The sequence below is a fragment of the Saccopteryx bilineata genome, chromosome 9, assembly GCF_036850765.1.
Source record: "Saccopteryx bilineata isolate mSacBil1 chromosome 9, mSacBil1_pri_phased_curated, whole genome shotgun sequence".
In the NCBI taxonomy this organism is placed as follows: domain Eukaryota; kingdom Metazoa; phylum Chordata; class Mammalia; order Chiroptera; family Emballonuridae; genus Saccopteryx; species Saccopteryx bilineata.
In genome coordinates this window covers 92,238,615-92,251,695 of record NC_089498.1, presented here as the reverse complement: position 1 = coordinate 92,251,695, position 13,081 = coordinate 92,238,615, and the positions used below count along the sequence as shown (strand labels likewise).

The window sequence follows — 13,081 nt, the reverse complement described above, 5'->3', positions numbered from 1 at the left end:
TTGATCATGAATAGGTGCTGGATTTTATCAAATGCTTTTTCTGCATCTATTGAAATTATCATGTAGTTTTTCTCCTTCCTTTCATTTATGTGATGAATAACATTGATAGATTTGCAAATATTGTACCAGCCTTGCCTCCCCAGAATAAATCCCACTTGATCATGGTGTATGATTTTTTCCATATATTGTTGGATCTGGTTTGCTAATATTTTGTTGAGGATTTTAGCATCTAAACTCATCAGGGATATTGGCCTATAATTTTCTTTCTTTGTGTTGTCTTTGTCTGATTTTAGAATCAGAATTATGCTTGCCTCATTAAAGGAGCTTGGAAGTCTTCCTTCTACTTGAATTTTTTGAAATAGCTTGAGAAGGATAGGGGTTAGTTCTTCTTTGAATATTTGGTAGAATTCTATTGTGAAGACATCAGTCCCTGTGCTTTTGTTGTTGGGAGTTTTTTGATAACTGTTTCAATTTCATTTGTTGTGATTGATCTGTTTAGGTTTTCTGCTTCTTCCAGATTGATTTTTGAAAGATTATACATTTCAAGGAATTTGTCCATTTTACCTAGGTTGTCTAATTTTTTGACATACAATTGTTCATAGTATTTTCTTACAATATTTTGTCTTTCTGTTGTGTCAGTTGTTATTTCTCCACTTTCATTTCTAATTTTATTTATCTGAGTCCTCTCCCATCTACAATTTTTGATGGTTTGTCTCTCCACCCCACTTCCTTCCTGATTTGCTCTGGCTGCCTGTCTGCTGCTGCCGTGCCAGTGGGACCTGCTGTCAAGCTCTGGCCTCTCCCCAGGTCTTCTCACCCCTCCATTTTATATTATTATTATTATTTTTAAATTTTTTATTACTTTAAATGTATGATAGCCTCTGGCTCCTGGTCTGTACTCAGGCAAAAGCAGTCATTATTATTATTATTCTGTCTATTACTATTGTCCCTTCAATTTTAGAAGTCCTTGTGTGCCTTAACCTCCCCCTAAATTTAGGCCACCTGCTTTGAAACATCTCTTAAAGGCATGTTCATTTCCTGCAAGAGTTCTTTCTCTCTTCCCCACAAACATCGTGTTGCATTCACTACAAGTTTAAGCAAAAATATTCCATGTGACACCTTCTAAATTTCAGAGTTTTAATGTGTCCTGCAACCTCTTAAAGACTCATTCTTCTTGCACCCTTCCTGGGAGTGCTCACTTTCGTCTGTCTGCACAGCAGTGTTCTTCTTCCTCAGCTCTCACCTGGCTCCACTTCCATGCCTTTCAAAGCTTGTTCCTTCCTATTTTCGTATCTCTTCTCAGCTCCGGGCTCTCCTGAGTCCTGAAGCTTCTTCCCTGCTGAGTGCACTCAGAGGCTTCTGCCTCCAGTGCTGTTCAACTCCACACACTGAAGTCAAACACACGCGCCCCCATCAGACCCCACCCTCCTTCCCAAAAAGGGCTTGAGTTCCCATGAGGCTTCCCAGGCCTTCAGCCTCAGCAAGACCATCGTCCCTCAGCAGCCAGAGACAGACACAAAGCACTGAAAAGTTCAACCAGCAATTGCTTGGTCACCCACAGGGACTGACACAGCCTTTTGATTGCATCCTTGCCTTCTTTCCTGCAAGTTTGAGTTTCATGATCTCCTTAGAGAAAAAAATAAGTAGACAGAAACATTTCTGCATGAAACAATATGCTGTCTGGGATGTGCTTCAAAATTATTTTGTGCAGAGTAGGGAAAGTGGGTAGTCATGGAGATGAGTCACGGTTGGCAAAGAGTTGAAAATTGTGGACATGATGGAGAGATACATGGAAATTCATTCTATTATTTTCTCTCTTCTGTATATGTTTGGATTTGTAAACAATGATTTTTAAAAAGAGATAATGGGTAAAAAGCTCAGAATGGATTGTAAAAACTATCATTTTCCTCTCCTGGGTCCTGAGCCACGACTGCTCTAAACCTGTCACCCAAGTGCTTGTCTCAGCCACCATCTCTGTCAGGGACAGGGCCACCCACTGGCTGGGGGTAGGCGACAGTGCTCTCCGCCACCATCTCTGTCAGGGACAGTGCTCTCCGCCACCATCTCTGCCAGGGACAGGGCCACCCGCTGGCCGGGGGTGGGCGACAGTGCTCTCAGCCACCATCTCTGTCAGGGACAGGGCCACCCGCTGGCCGGGGGTGGGCGACAGTGCTCTCAGCCACCATCTCTGTCAGGGACAGCCACCCGCTGGCCGGGGGTGGGCGACAGTGCTCTCCTCCACCATCTCTGTCAGGGACAGGGCCACCCGCTGGCTGGGGGTGGGAGACAGTGCTCTCTGCCACCATCTCTGTCAGGGACAGGGCTGCCCGCTGGCTGGGTGTGGGAGACAGTGCTCTCCGCCACCATCTCTGTCAGGGACAGGGCCACCCGCTGGCTGGGTGTGGGAGACAGTGCTCTCCGCCACCATCTCTGTCAGGGACAGGGCCACCCGCTGGCTGGGTGTGGGAGACAGTGCTCTCCGCCACCATCTCTGTCAGGGACAGGGCTGCCCGCTGGCCGGGGGTGGGAGACAGTGCTCTCCGCCACCATCTCTGTCAGGGACAGGGCTGCCCGCTGGCTGGGGGTGGGAGACAGTGCTCTCATTCAGGAAGGCCGCCGGTGGCAGGTCCACAGTCACCCTGCCCACATAGATGTCTAGTCTCTAAGAACTTCAAGGCCCGTAAGTGTGGGCACTGCTGTTCTTACACGTGTCTGGGTGGACAAGGGGCTCACCTACAGGGCAACCTTTAGACAGGGGTCTCGAAGCAAATGCCTTGTGCTGTTGTGTCCTTGACAGGACAGACATAGAATTCCAACAAAAAGCTTGGCCTTTGTATCTTAGCCACTTCAGTATGTCACCTCTGCCTTTGGGTGCTTCCCGTCGACTTGTTACTTCTCATGTGGCCCTGGCTTCCCAACATGGGCCATTTCAACTTTGAAAACAGTGACTATAAGCTTGCTTAATTATCTCCAAAAAACATGAAAACATGGAGGACACAGGGTCAGCCCTGCTCAACAGTTTTGCTCTACTCTATGTCCCTAACTTCTGTTCCAGTGGGGCCCACCTGGCCCCTGCATGAGACACATACAGTCGATCTCAGGAAGAAAGTGGGTGAAATACAACTCCCGCTTCATCAAACTTGACACCGGTCAGGCTCTGCATTCGCCCAGAGAGCTTCCCCTGCCCTCTCTGCCTTCCTCTTCTGTCCTGTGCCTCCTGTTCTCAGCACAGCCAACACCATTCACACTGCACGGCTCCCATGCCTGGACACCTGCTCCTCTCACAGTGTGTTTCCTCTGCCTTTTGGGGCCCTCTCTATTTTTTTCCTTTTGCTCATCTCAGCCTTGGTTAAATAAAATTCTCTGGTGTGTTCTTCACTTTCCATAGCTCTGACCACGGCTGCAGTTCCCATACTCTCCCACCTGAAGGATGCTCACCCTCTCACTGGCTCCTTCCTCGGGCTCACCCACCTCCAATCTAACCTGCACATACAGAAATGTGCCACTTCCCTGCTTAACCTCCACTGTGTTTCACGGCATCCTCCCACCCGCGAGCCCACCCCAGGCTCCTCCCACCGCCTGCCATGCCCACAGTGACCCCTCTGCTCTGCCCAGGCCCCAGTGCCCGTTCCTCTTCTATGCCCTTCCCAGCCTGGTCCCCAGCTCCATGTCCACTGTGCCATTTTTATTTGCTAATGCTTGAAAAAAAAAGGGAGATGACATTCTACATTTTGGAGTAACTTTGGATCTAGGGAAATGTTCTATGGATAGCCCAGAGTGCTCTTGTCCCTCCTTTACTGGCTCCTGGTGTGCCAGCATCATACTGACTACGCCATTGCCACGGTGTGTCTGCAAGAACTCAGGAACCAGCCTTGGCTTTTGCTGTTTGTTAGCTTCTTTTTAAACAACAAATAAAGTCTGAAACCAAGCAGGGGAACTGCGTCACAGCCACCTCTGTGAAGAGTGATGGCTGGCCGGAGCAACACCCTCTGCACTCCCACAGCAGCGCTGGGATGATGGTGCAGTGTCCAGGACACCCTGGGCTGGCCTCCAGTGGCCTTGAGGGAACCCAGGATCACAACCGCTGCCCAACGGGCTACACCCACAGCCTTCGCCCCAGGAGAGACCATGACCTATAAGAGGATCCCAGAAGGGGCTGTGAAGTGAGTTCAAGGGAAAGAAAGAAGACACAGCATCTATCATACCAGCCTTGCCTCAGAAGCTCAGCGGCCAAGAAGAGAACATTTTCCGCTAAAAAAATAAATAAATAAATCAAGATAGGTAAAAGGAGTGAGGGCTCACATACTGGATGTCCCACCCCGAGGCACAATTTGTCAGCATGGGAGAGCTGTCAACCGCTGACGTGATAAGGAATAACATCATATGAATAATGTTTCCTCCAAAACCAACTCCTTTAATTACAAGCCTCTTCTTTCCAGAGGAGACTGAAGATGCAGAAACACCAATTTCATGCACATGCACCTCAGTAATGTCTCCATGCTGCTTTTTCCAGATGGCGAGCTCCTCACTGGAGGGACTAATGATGTGGCATATTTAGGGAAAAACCAATAACGGAGTCTTTAACCTTCAACAACAAAAAGCGTGTTGTACAAAATGTTCCTTGGGATGCATTAGGAAATATCAATTACATTGCTCACTGAGGTGTAATCAGCTGTAATAATCAAAATTAATATTTAAAAATAATTAAACAGACCCCAGGGCAAATAGTTGATGCTCTTATCCTATGACATCACAGGATATATATAATATATATATGTACCTGAGAAGTTGTTGCTTCTGTTAGCAACAAAGGCACCTTGTGAGGCTGCATGACAAATGCAAGGTCTGAGGCTGGAAAGTTCCACCCCAGCCAAAAGACGGGGTGTACTGTGTGGGTTCCTGCACATTCTTTAAGAATGTTCTAGGTAACAGGCATTGTGCCTGGCTCAGGTGCCCAAATAGGACTGTGCTAAGTGAAGATGCAGTTAATTTTTAAAAATTAAAACATAAGCCATTTTGTTTCAAGAATAATTTGGCTTTTAAAAAACCCACAGGCTATCAGCTGTAGAAAGGATAAACAAATCAGGTTTAAGAATAAATAAATTGGGCCTCAAATAGAAAGGAAGAAGCCAGGGGAGGGGAGTGGGCATGCCCGTGTGTGTGTGTACACGTGTTTTGCAAGTTTTTGCACTAGGTGCATGCAGTTACAAGAGTTGGGCCATGTTTATCACTCCAAGCTTCTGAGTGCTCAGATCAAGGAGGAAAATGTAACAGTGACAAACAAGCTGTTCTCAAGCTGCTGAAGGAAAATGTAGACTTTCTGGGACTAGCAGCTGAACCCTCTAGGATGCCGCCCTCTCTCCACTTTTGTCCAGCTACCCCGGAATCGCTGCCCTAGTACACCCAGCACACACCCGCCGTAGCACCTTTGCCTGGCAGTCCTCTGGCCTGACAACAGAGCGACAAGGTTCACGGCCTTCCTTCACTCTGTGCTCTCACGCCTCCTGCCAGAGGGCATCTGACCACCTCCATCGAAACAGGCTGGTGCCTCTCTTGCCACCATTTCCCGCTTCCCTGCTCTATTTTTTTTCATTTCAATGAGCACCCCTGATATCTATGAATCTATTTATCTCTTTATTGTTGATCTTCACCCCCTAGAAAGTAGCCTTCAATTAAAGCAGAGAATATGTTTGTGTTTCTCTCTTCTGTAATGTCGATGCTTAGAGCAGGGTACAGAGTCAGCACTTAACAGTATTTGCCAAGTAAAAAACTGAATGAATAAAGAAATGAATAAAGGAAGGAAGGCAGGAAGGAAGGGAGGGAGGGAGGGAGGGAGGGAGGGAGGGAGGAAGGAAGGAAGGAAGGAAGGAAGGAAGGAAGGAAGGAAGGAAGGAAGGGAGACTTCAGTTGATGTAGAAACATCTTCAACAGCCTGCTGTCACAGAAGGACGAGCCAATTTCAAATATCCCTTCTCCCAGATCTCTCAGTGAGTCCAGAGCGGACTGTGAAAAGCCATCTGCGACCCTCATGGCGCCAAACACTGCAGCCCTATTCCAGCTTCTTTTCCTGGTGGCAGAGCCCTTGACTTTGTTTTTATATTCAGTTTCCACAACTACAGAGTGAGGCTAATAAGAGCTGGGTGATACAGCTGGTACAATATAAGTTATTCACTCACTCAATCAGCCGAGGAGCCTTCCCCAAGCTCACTGTGCAATGTCGCCCATAAGCCAAAGTGCTTGGAACACAGCCGCCCTGGCTCTGGACGCCAGGAGGCTGATCAGCCCAGTCAGGCTCATTTTCTGTCTTCCCTTCTGTGTTTAGGCTTTTTCTCCCTATGTCCTCTAGCTTCTTATTTTGGAGGCTGAGAACAAATAAATTCTTCTAACCTTGGCTGCCTGGGCAGTTGCAGGTAGCTCTTCTCTCTTCTCCCCAGTATCTGATAATAGTGCCTCTCTCCATTGGTCATTGTCCACAGTAGAAACATGGGGACAGCAGGGCCCAGATTCTGAGCAGGTGGGATTTTGAGTCAAGCTCACTTTCCAAAGTTAAATGGTCAGAGAGACCTCAAATCATGTGATATGTCTATCAACCATCTACTCTACCTCCCTGGGGAGCCCCTTCCCATGGTTTCCAGCAGTTGTTTGTCCCATGGTGGAAGTGAAGAGATAAAGATTCAGGGAAGTTGAATAAGTTGCCCAAGGTGTCCTGCCCTTACAGCTATATCCTTTTGTTGGTCACAGTCTGCCTCTGAAGGTAAGTTGGTGGCCTTAGAATATATGACAGATTGCATTTTCCAAAAAGAGCCCACATGCTCTCGGGAGCCTTGCCACTTCCTCACCGGGCGGGAGAATATATAAATATATTTCTCTGCCCTTGAACGTGGGCAGAACTTTGTGTCTATCACAACCAGAGAAATACAACAGAGGTGACACATAGCTTCCAAAGTGAGATCACAGAAGGCAGTGTGGCTTCTGCCTGGTTCTTGTTCTCTCTCTCTCTCTCTCTCTCTCTCTCTCTCTCTCTTTGTCCTTCCCCTTCCCCTTCCTCTTCCCTAGGGAAACTAGTTCTTGAAGCCACCAAGCTGTAAGGAAGTCCGGGATACATGGACAAGCTGTGTGCAGGTGTTCCGACCAATAGTCTCAGCTAAGGTCTCAGAATAAAGTCAGCAGCAACCACCAGATGTGTGAGTAAAAAAGCCTTCCAATAATCCTAGAAAAGACCCAGACATTTTGGAGTAGAGAAGTAGCCCCCAACCACCAAAATCTTCTATGCTCCAAATTCCTTACCACAGTATTCATGATCATAAAAACACCATCATTGGTGTCATTGAGTTTTAGGATCGTTGGTTATACAGCTTTAGAGAAATGAATCAGAAAACCACAGTATCTGAGCCCCACATAGTCAAGAGGATCTAAGACGATATCTCCCAATGACAGCACCAACGTTTTTGTCCCCCTTTGCCATGCCCACACACCCAGCTCTCACTAAGCCGTGGAATAGGGTTCTCTGAGCACACCCGACTCAAATGGAGTCAAGGAGTGGTTTGGTTTTAATGCTGTAAGAAACATCTGCTCTTGGCACTCGAAGGGAGTCTGTATTCACTTCGTGTTAAAGCCAGCCTAAGACCTGCCTAGATATAGCCTCACCTGGGAAGCCACACACAAACCATTATAAGTTCAGAAGAACATGGCATTAGATTTATCCAGTGACGAGAGAGAGAGGGGTGGGGAGACATGACTCATGGGGTTTGAAGAAAATGCCTGATGCTTCTCTAAGGAAAAGGGGTCTGGGCTCACCTCTGTCCTGCACTCAGGGTCCTTGGTCTGCCGCCCAGGGATCAGCCTCATGGCTGAGGACAAGCTTCCACTCCACGAAGTGACTTTGTTGTGGTGCCCAACATTCAAGCGACTGGACAGAGATTTCTTCTCAGATGCTGGGGACAGGGAAGCAAAGACTCTCAGAGGAGAAATTGAGAGAGCACACACTGTTTCTAAAGCTGACTTGGCTTTCAGATAGCCAGCCAGGGACAGCCAGCCCAGTGTGCCTGCTTCCAGTAGGGTAACAGCCTAGCCTACAAGCACACATTGCCATCTTCTGACCGAGAAATGTACTATGGGTTTCCAGGGCACCGACCTGGCTTAGACTCCTAGCACTGCAGCTCACTGTTGGGCAAGTTAGCTAAAGTTCCTAAACCTCAGTGTTCTCATCTGTAAAATGGGATAATAGTACCTAACCTCACTGTGGTGTCATGGAGAGTAAATAAGATTATGTGTTTAAAGCACAGGTCTGAAACACAGAAAGTTTTCAAACTATGGTTGTTGGCCATAAGAGAGCCACTTGTAAGCTGTAAGGTCCATCTCACCACTTTATTTCACTATATGTACATGGGTTTACATGTTCTATGTTTTTGAACTTTTCCCTGAAATGGAACCTGATATTTTGGCTCCAAATTGTATGTGTCTGTAGATGCACATTTGACAGGGCTAAGTTTGGAAGTGAATAAAATAGAAGGTGTTATCCCACTGAGTAGTTTGCGACCATCTGCATGGAAATAACTAACTCTTAAACGACTGCAAATTTTTGGGGTGCTGAAAGACTTACACTAGGTATGTGAACCATAATTTGACAGCAATGGCCCCTTTAAAAACAAATTTAAAACATCATCCTCACAGCTGCATTGATTAGTAAGTGGTTAAAAATGCTGAGCCACTGATAGAACGCAAGGGACATTAACATCTTTGAGATGTAGACATTCACTTGGAACATGAGGCTCCAGGCTTCAAAGCTGGTAGATGACTGTCAGGGCAGGACCCAGAAACTCGAGTCCCAGGGCCCAGGATGGAGCTCTGATGTGGTAGCCCTACAAGCGAAGAGATTTCTAGACTCTGCCTGCTTGGTCAGCAACTCTGGCCTTCCTTTTGCCTAAGAAGTAAACAGCACTTATTCTCTGTGAGCAAAGGCTCATAAGGTTTCAGTGATGAAAATCCCTCTCCAAAGGAATGAGATAGAAGGCCTGGGTGGGAAAGATGTTGGGCCCTGAGGAGAACCTTGAGAAAGCCTTGCTCTATGAGACCCAGATGTCCCATCCCCTGGAACCAAGTGGACAGAGACCTAGGTAATGCTGCCAGGCCTTGAGCATCATCTCCTCCCAGAGAGGGGTGACATCTTCTATCTTCACATCCTTCTCTTCGGGTTTGACAGAGAGGTCGATCTTGAAGGTGTCCTCCAGCTCCTGCCGCCGCTGTGCCGTGAGCTGCTGCCAGAGGGTCTGTACGGCCTTCTGGATGCTGTGCTGCACTAGAGAAAGAGCACAGAGCATCACCAGGATGGCCTCGGTGCTGGGGCCAGGAGATGGCCCATTGAGACTGCTTTTATTCACATCCTTTTTGAGCATCATCCTTTCTTTGCAATGCTACCCACATCTATGTGAGCTGGTCCTTCCCCTTGTTTCTACCCTCCCACAACCAAATGCTTCCTGTCCAGGAAGCATGGGATTCACAACTGATGGGTTCAGAGAACTTCTTTCTCTACCTCCCAATTCTGTTAGATACCAAATAGAGAGATACCTGTGAGGGCTCTAGGTAACGAAATAGCTTTCCCCCCAAAGTTCATTCCAACCCATCTTTCATATGAGCCCCGCAGAGGCAAGGACACCAAAACTAAGATTGTGCCCATGGGACCAGGGCCTAGCCCTGGGTCAAACTTCCCACCAGCCAGCCATCTCACCCTGTATTTGCTCAGATATGAACAAATCTACCAAGCCATCTTTCCTGCTTTGCCCCACAACTATGATCCCATGGTCGCTGTCTGAATTTCCTCTGGTCTTGGACCCTTGGGTTACCCCTCTAGTACCAACCAGCCTCTACATTCTGTTTTTTCACCCTAGGGGGATAGACATTGCTGAGTCCACTCTACCAGCCAACTCCCCAAATACTAACATTCATGTTGTAATGAATACTGTCTGAGTAAAATTTAAATTTACATAATTTTTGAGCACCGGCTTTGGATATCAAGCTGACCCAAAAACATGCTCTTGTGCCTACCATCTAGTATCACAAAACATCACAGCATAAGTGAGAGCAAGACAGAGTGTTGGAAGAAGTTCTGCTAAAGCCTCCTGACCAACAGGGCACAATCTCTCAAACACATGGATTCAAATGCTTTTTTTCTTCTTTAACAAATTGTTAATCTCTCTAACTTAATTTGATATTAGAAAATCCAAGAATAAACTTGATTAAGCCAAATATTTCCAAAAGAAATGAGTTTATTTACTCCATTTCCATTTTCTAGGAAAGAAAGCCATAAATAATGGCTTAAGCTGAGATCGCATGCCAGTTTCTATATCTTGTGGTCCAAAGGAAAATTTAAAAGACCAAATGAGATGTGAAATCAACTCAACAGTGAGGTCTTCAGGGATTTTGGTAAGAGCATCAAGTTCTTAGTCTAACCAAGTCCCACAGAGCTCTTCCTCCATCCATCCATCCATCCATCCATCCATCCATCCATCCATTCCATTTCATTTTTATCCAATTTTATCTTCTATCAGGTTATCTTACTACACTGCTATGGCATTCTAGGATTTTCCAGGGCTTCTTATGGCCTTTGAATCTCTCCTTAGTAGTATTTGTTTCCTCTTCGTCTTGGGAAAGATAAACTTAAGCATGCAACCCTAGCAGTTAACCCAATCCATGTACTCCCCGTAGACTAAACAAAAAATAAAGCTTACCTTCGCTCAAACTTGGGAGGTCATCCACTCTTTTCTCACTCACTTCTTCATTTGGAGAAAGAAACACTTGATGATAAGGAGTCATTCTAGGCTTGGTTTCTAATCCAAACCCTTCTGGATAACTAGTAGAGAAGAGATTCTTTTTCACTTTCAAATCCAGTTTCTTTGGAATTAAGCCATTGGTTTTTATTACAAATAATAATCCTCCAAACTCAGTGCACATAAATATGGAAAAACTTTCTAATCAATTTCAAGCAAACAGCTTATGACAACTTTCACAATAGACATTATACCATAGCATTCTGGAAAAGAGGAAAACGCCTTCATTTTGTTCCTATCTTATTAAATCCAGTCTATGCTCTCAGCAGACCCCCCTGAACCCTTTCTTGGCTTCCCTGTCATTCAATTGGTCATCTCTTTTTGCAGACTCCCAAAGCATTGAGCTCTACCTTTCTTTGACACTGATCTGTTCCTGCTGATATGGGGCCAGGGCTGGCTTCCTGGGCATGTGACCTGTGCAGGGATCTATACTTAGAAAGGTATGATTACCTTTCAAAGGTATGCTGTTACCATCTTGAAATTCATAGTGACTTTTGAACAAGGAACCCGCATTTGCACTCCTCCTGGGCCGCACACATCCCGCAGTGGGTTCCATGTGAGCGCAGCGGTTCACATGTAAGGTGCCCCACAAACTAGTGCTCCAGGGCCCGAGTCATGTTTGGATCTATGTGCCCCTCCTTGGGCCCCTCAGCCAACCAAGCAGACTATACACTCAGTACATGTTTGTGGATTGAACCAAAAATGGCAAACAAGAAAATTTTAAAGAAATACAGCGTATGAGACTGTTCATTTTTGAAATTTCTAGGATGAAGTCCCTTTGGATTTTGGAGTCTATTTTGTGAAACAAGGAGGGATCTGATGAGGATGAAACTTCAAGCACACAAAGTAATTGTCATTTGTTCTTTTTACCTATGCTTTGGTGTGGACAAAATGTAATTTTTGAAATTCGGAAAAGAAAGAACTTCTCAATTTAATCTACACACTGAAAATGGATTCTTTTATTTCAAACAAATAAAAAGGTATGTGTCTCCTCTGGGCTGAGGGTCTAGGAATGTTTTCCAGTGCTTCCCAGAGAGCAACTCTAGAGTTATGTGATGTTCAATAGTCAACTCAACAGGATTTAAGGGGTTTTCTCCCAGAAATTAGATACAATTTGTACCAGGATACACACAGTCAGAAAACAGGACAAGAGCAAAGTATAAGCTCCCATAGTCCTCTCTGCCTCTGCGCCCAGCATGGCTCTATCCACAAGCTGATATTTGTGGGCAGTGTGACCCCACAACACTGGTGATCCATACTGTCCCTCACTCAGAGAGAAAGCACACTTTCACAGAGGGATCTAACATATTTTCAAACTTAAGACTTCAAGAAAATGAATTAAATGAGATAAATTATTTTTGTTATTAGTATTTCTTACACAAGTGTACTTATGTATAGTATTTTATATCATAAATTGTCTATACATTTTTTCCATAAACAAAATTATTCCTGGATTGTATAATACAATTTATCTTATATGTTCTTCCATTTTATGGTGATATTAATCCAATAATAACATTTCTGAAATCTGCCTGCATCATACATGTTGGAGTTTTCTGCCTCAAAAAATTAAATCATTGAAGAAACTTACAAGCTGAAAATTGTGGAAATAAGGTAAATTATTATCTTATGATGATTCTAGATGCTCAGTCATGTGAAGAAGTGTCAGGAAGACCTACCACATTGTCAAGACTTGTACACAATGGTGGAATTCAGCAGGTTTGCACCAGTTTGGCAGAACCAATAATTAATTTTTTGTTGAGTTTGGTGAACCAGTTGTTAAAATGACACTTGTAATCAGGGTTCTCTCTCAGGTTGGTGCCTGGGCAGTTGCCCAATGTGGAAATCACAAATTTACATTTCTTACTTTTTTGTAACGTTCATCTGGGCAACAGCGTATTCTAAGAACCCGTAGTAACATTCATTCCTTCCACAGATGAAAACATTTGACAGGACTATGCTTGTAATATTTATTTATTCATTTCATAAAACGCATTATACCTTTGATGAAATATTACATTTTAATTCCTTCGCATTTGTTACTTCAGTAAACAATCATATAACGTAAAGAGAAAAAGTGCCAAACAACCAGGGGCTGAAAATTTGCAGGTTTTTTTTAAAATTTTTTATTTATTTACTTTTTTAGATTTTATTTATTCATTTTTATTAGAGAGAGAGGGGGGAGAGAGAGGGGGAGAGATTGAAAGAGAACAGGGGGAGGAGCAGGAAGCATCAACTCCCATATGTGCCTTGAC

At 45.0% G+C, this 13,081-nt stretch overlaps 1 protein-coding gene across 5 annotated transcripts in view; it reads right to left on the bottom strand.

The window, feature by feature from the left end:
* WDFY4 (WDFY family member 4) overlaps positions 1 to 13,081 on the bottom strand; it is a 313,461-nt gene that overhangs the window by 132,727 nt on the left and 167,653 nt on the right. For all 5 annotated transcript variants that reach the window (XR_010727052.1, XM_066242595.1, XM_066242598.1 and 2 more), the window contains exons 37-39: positions 10,728 to 10,849; positions 9,113 to 9,298; positions 7,798 to 7,934 (exon numbers count right to left, since the gene is read on the bottom strand). Coding sequence is in view for 4 of the 5 variants with exons in the window: in XM_066242595.1 (XP_066098692.1) it covers positions 7,798 to 7,934; positions 9,113 to 9,298; positions 10,728 to 10,849 (445 nt within the window). In the remaining variant the exon portion in view is untranslated. The remainder of the gene's footprint in view (positions 1 to 7,797; positions 7,935 to 9,112; positions 9,299 to 10,727; positions 10,850 to 13,081) is intronic.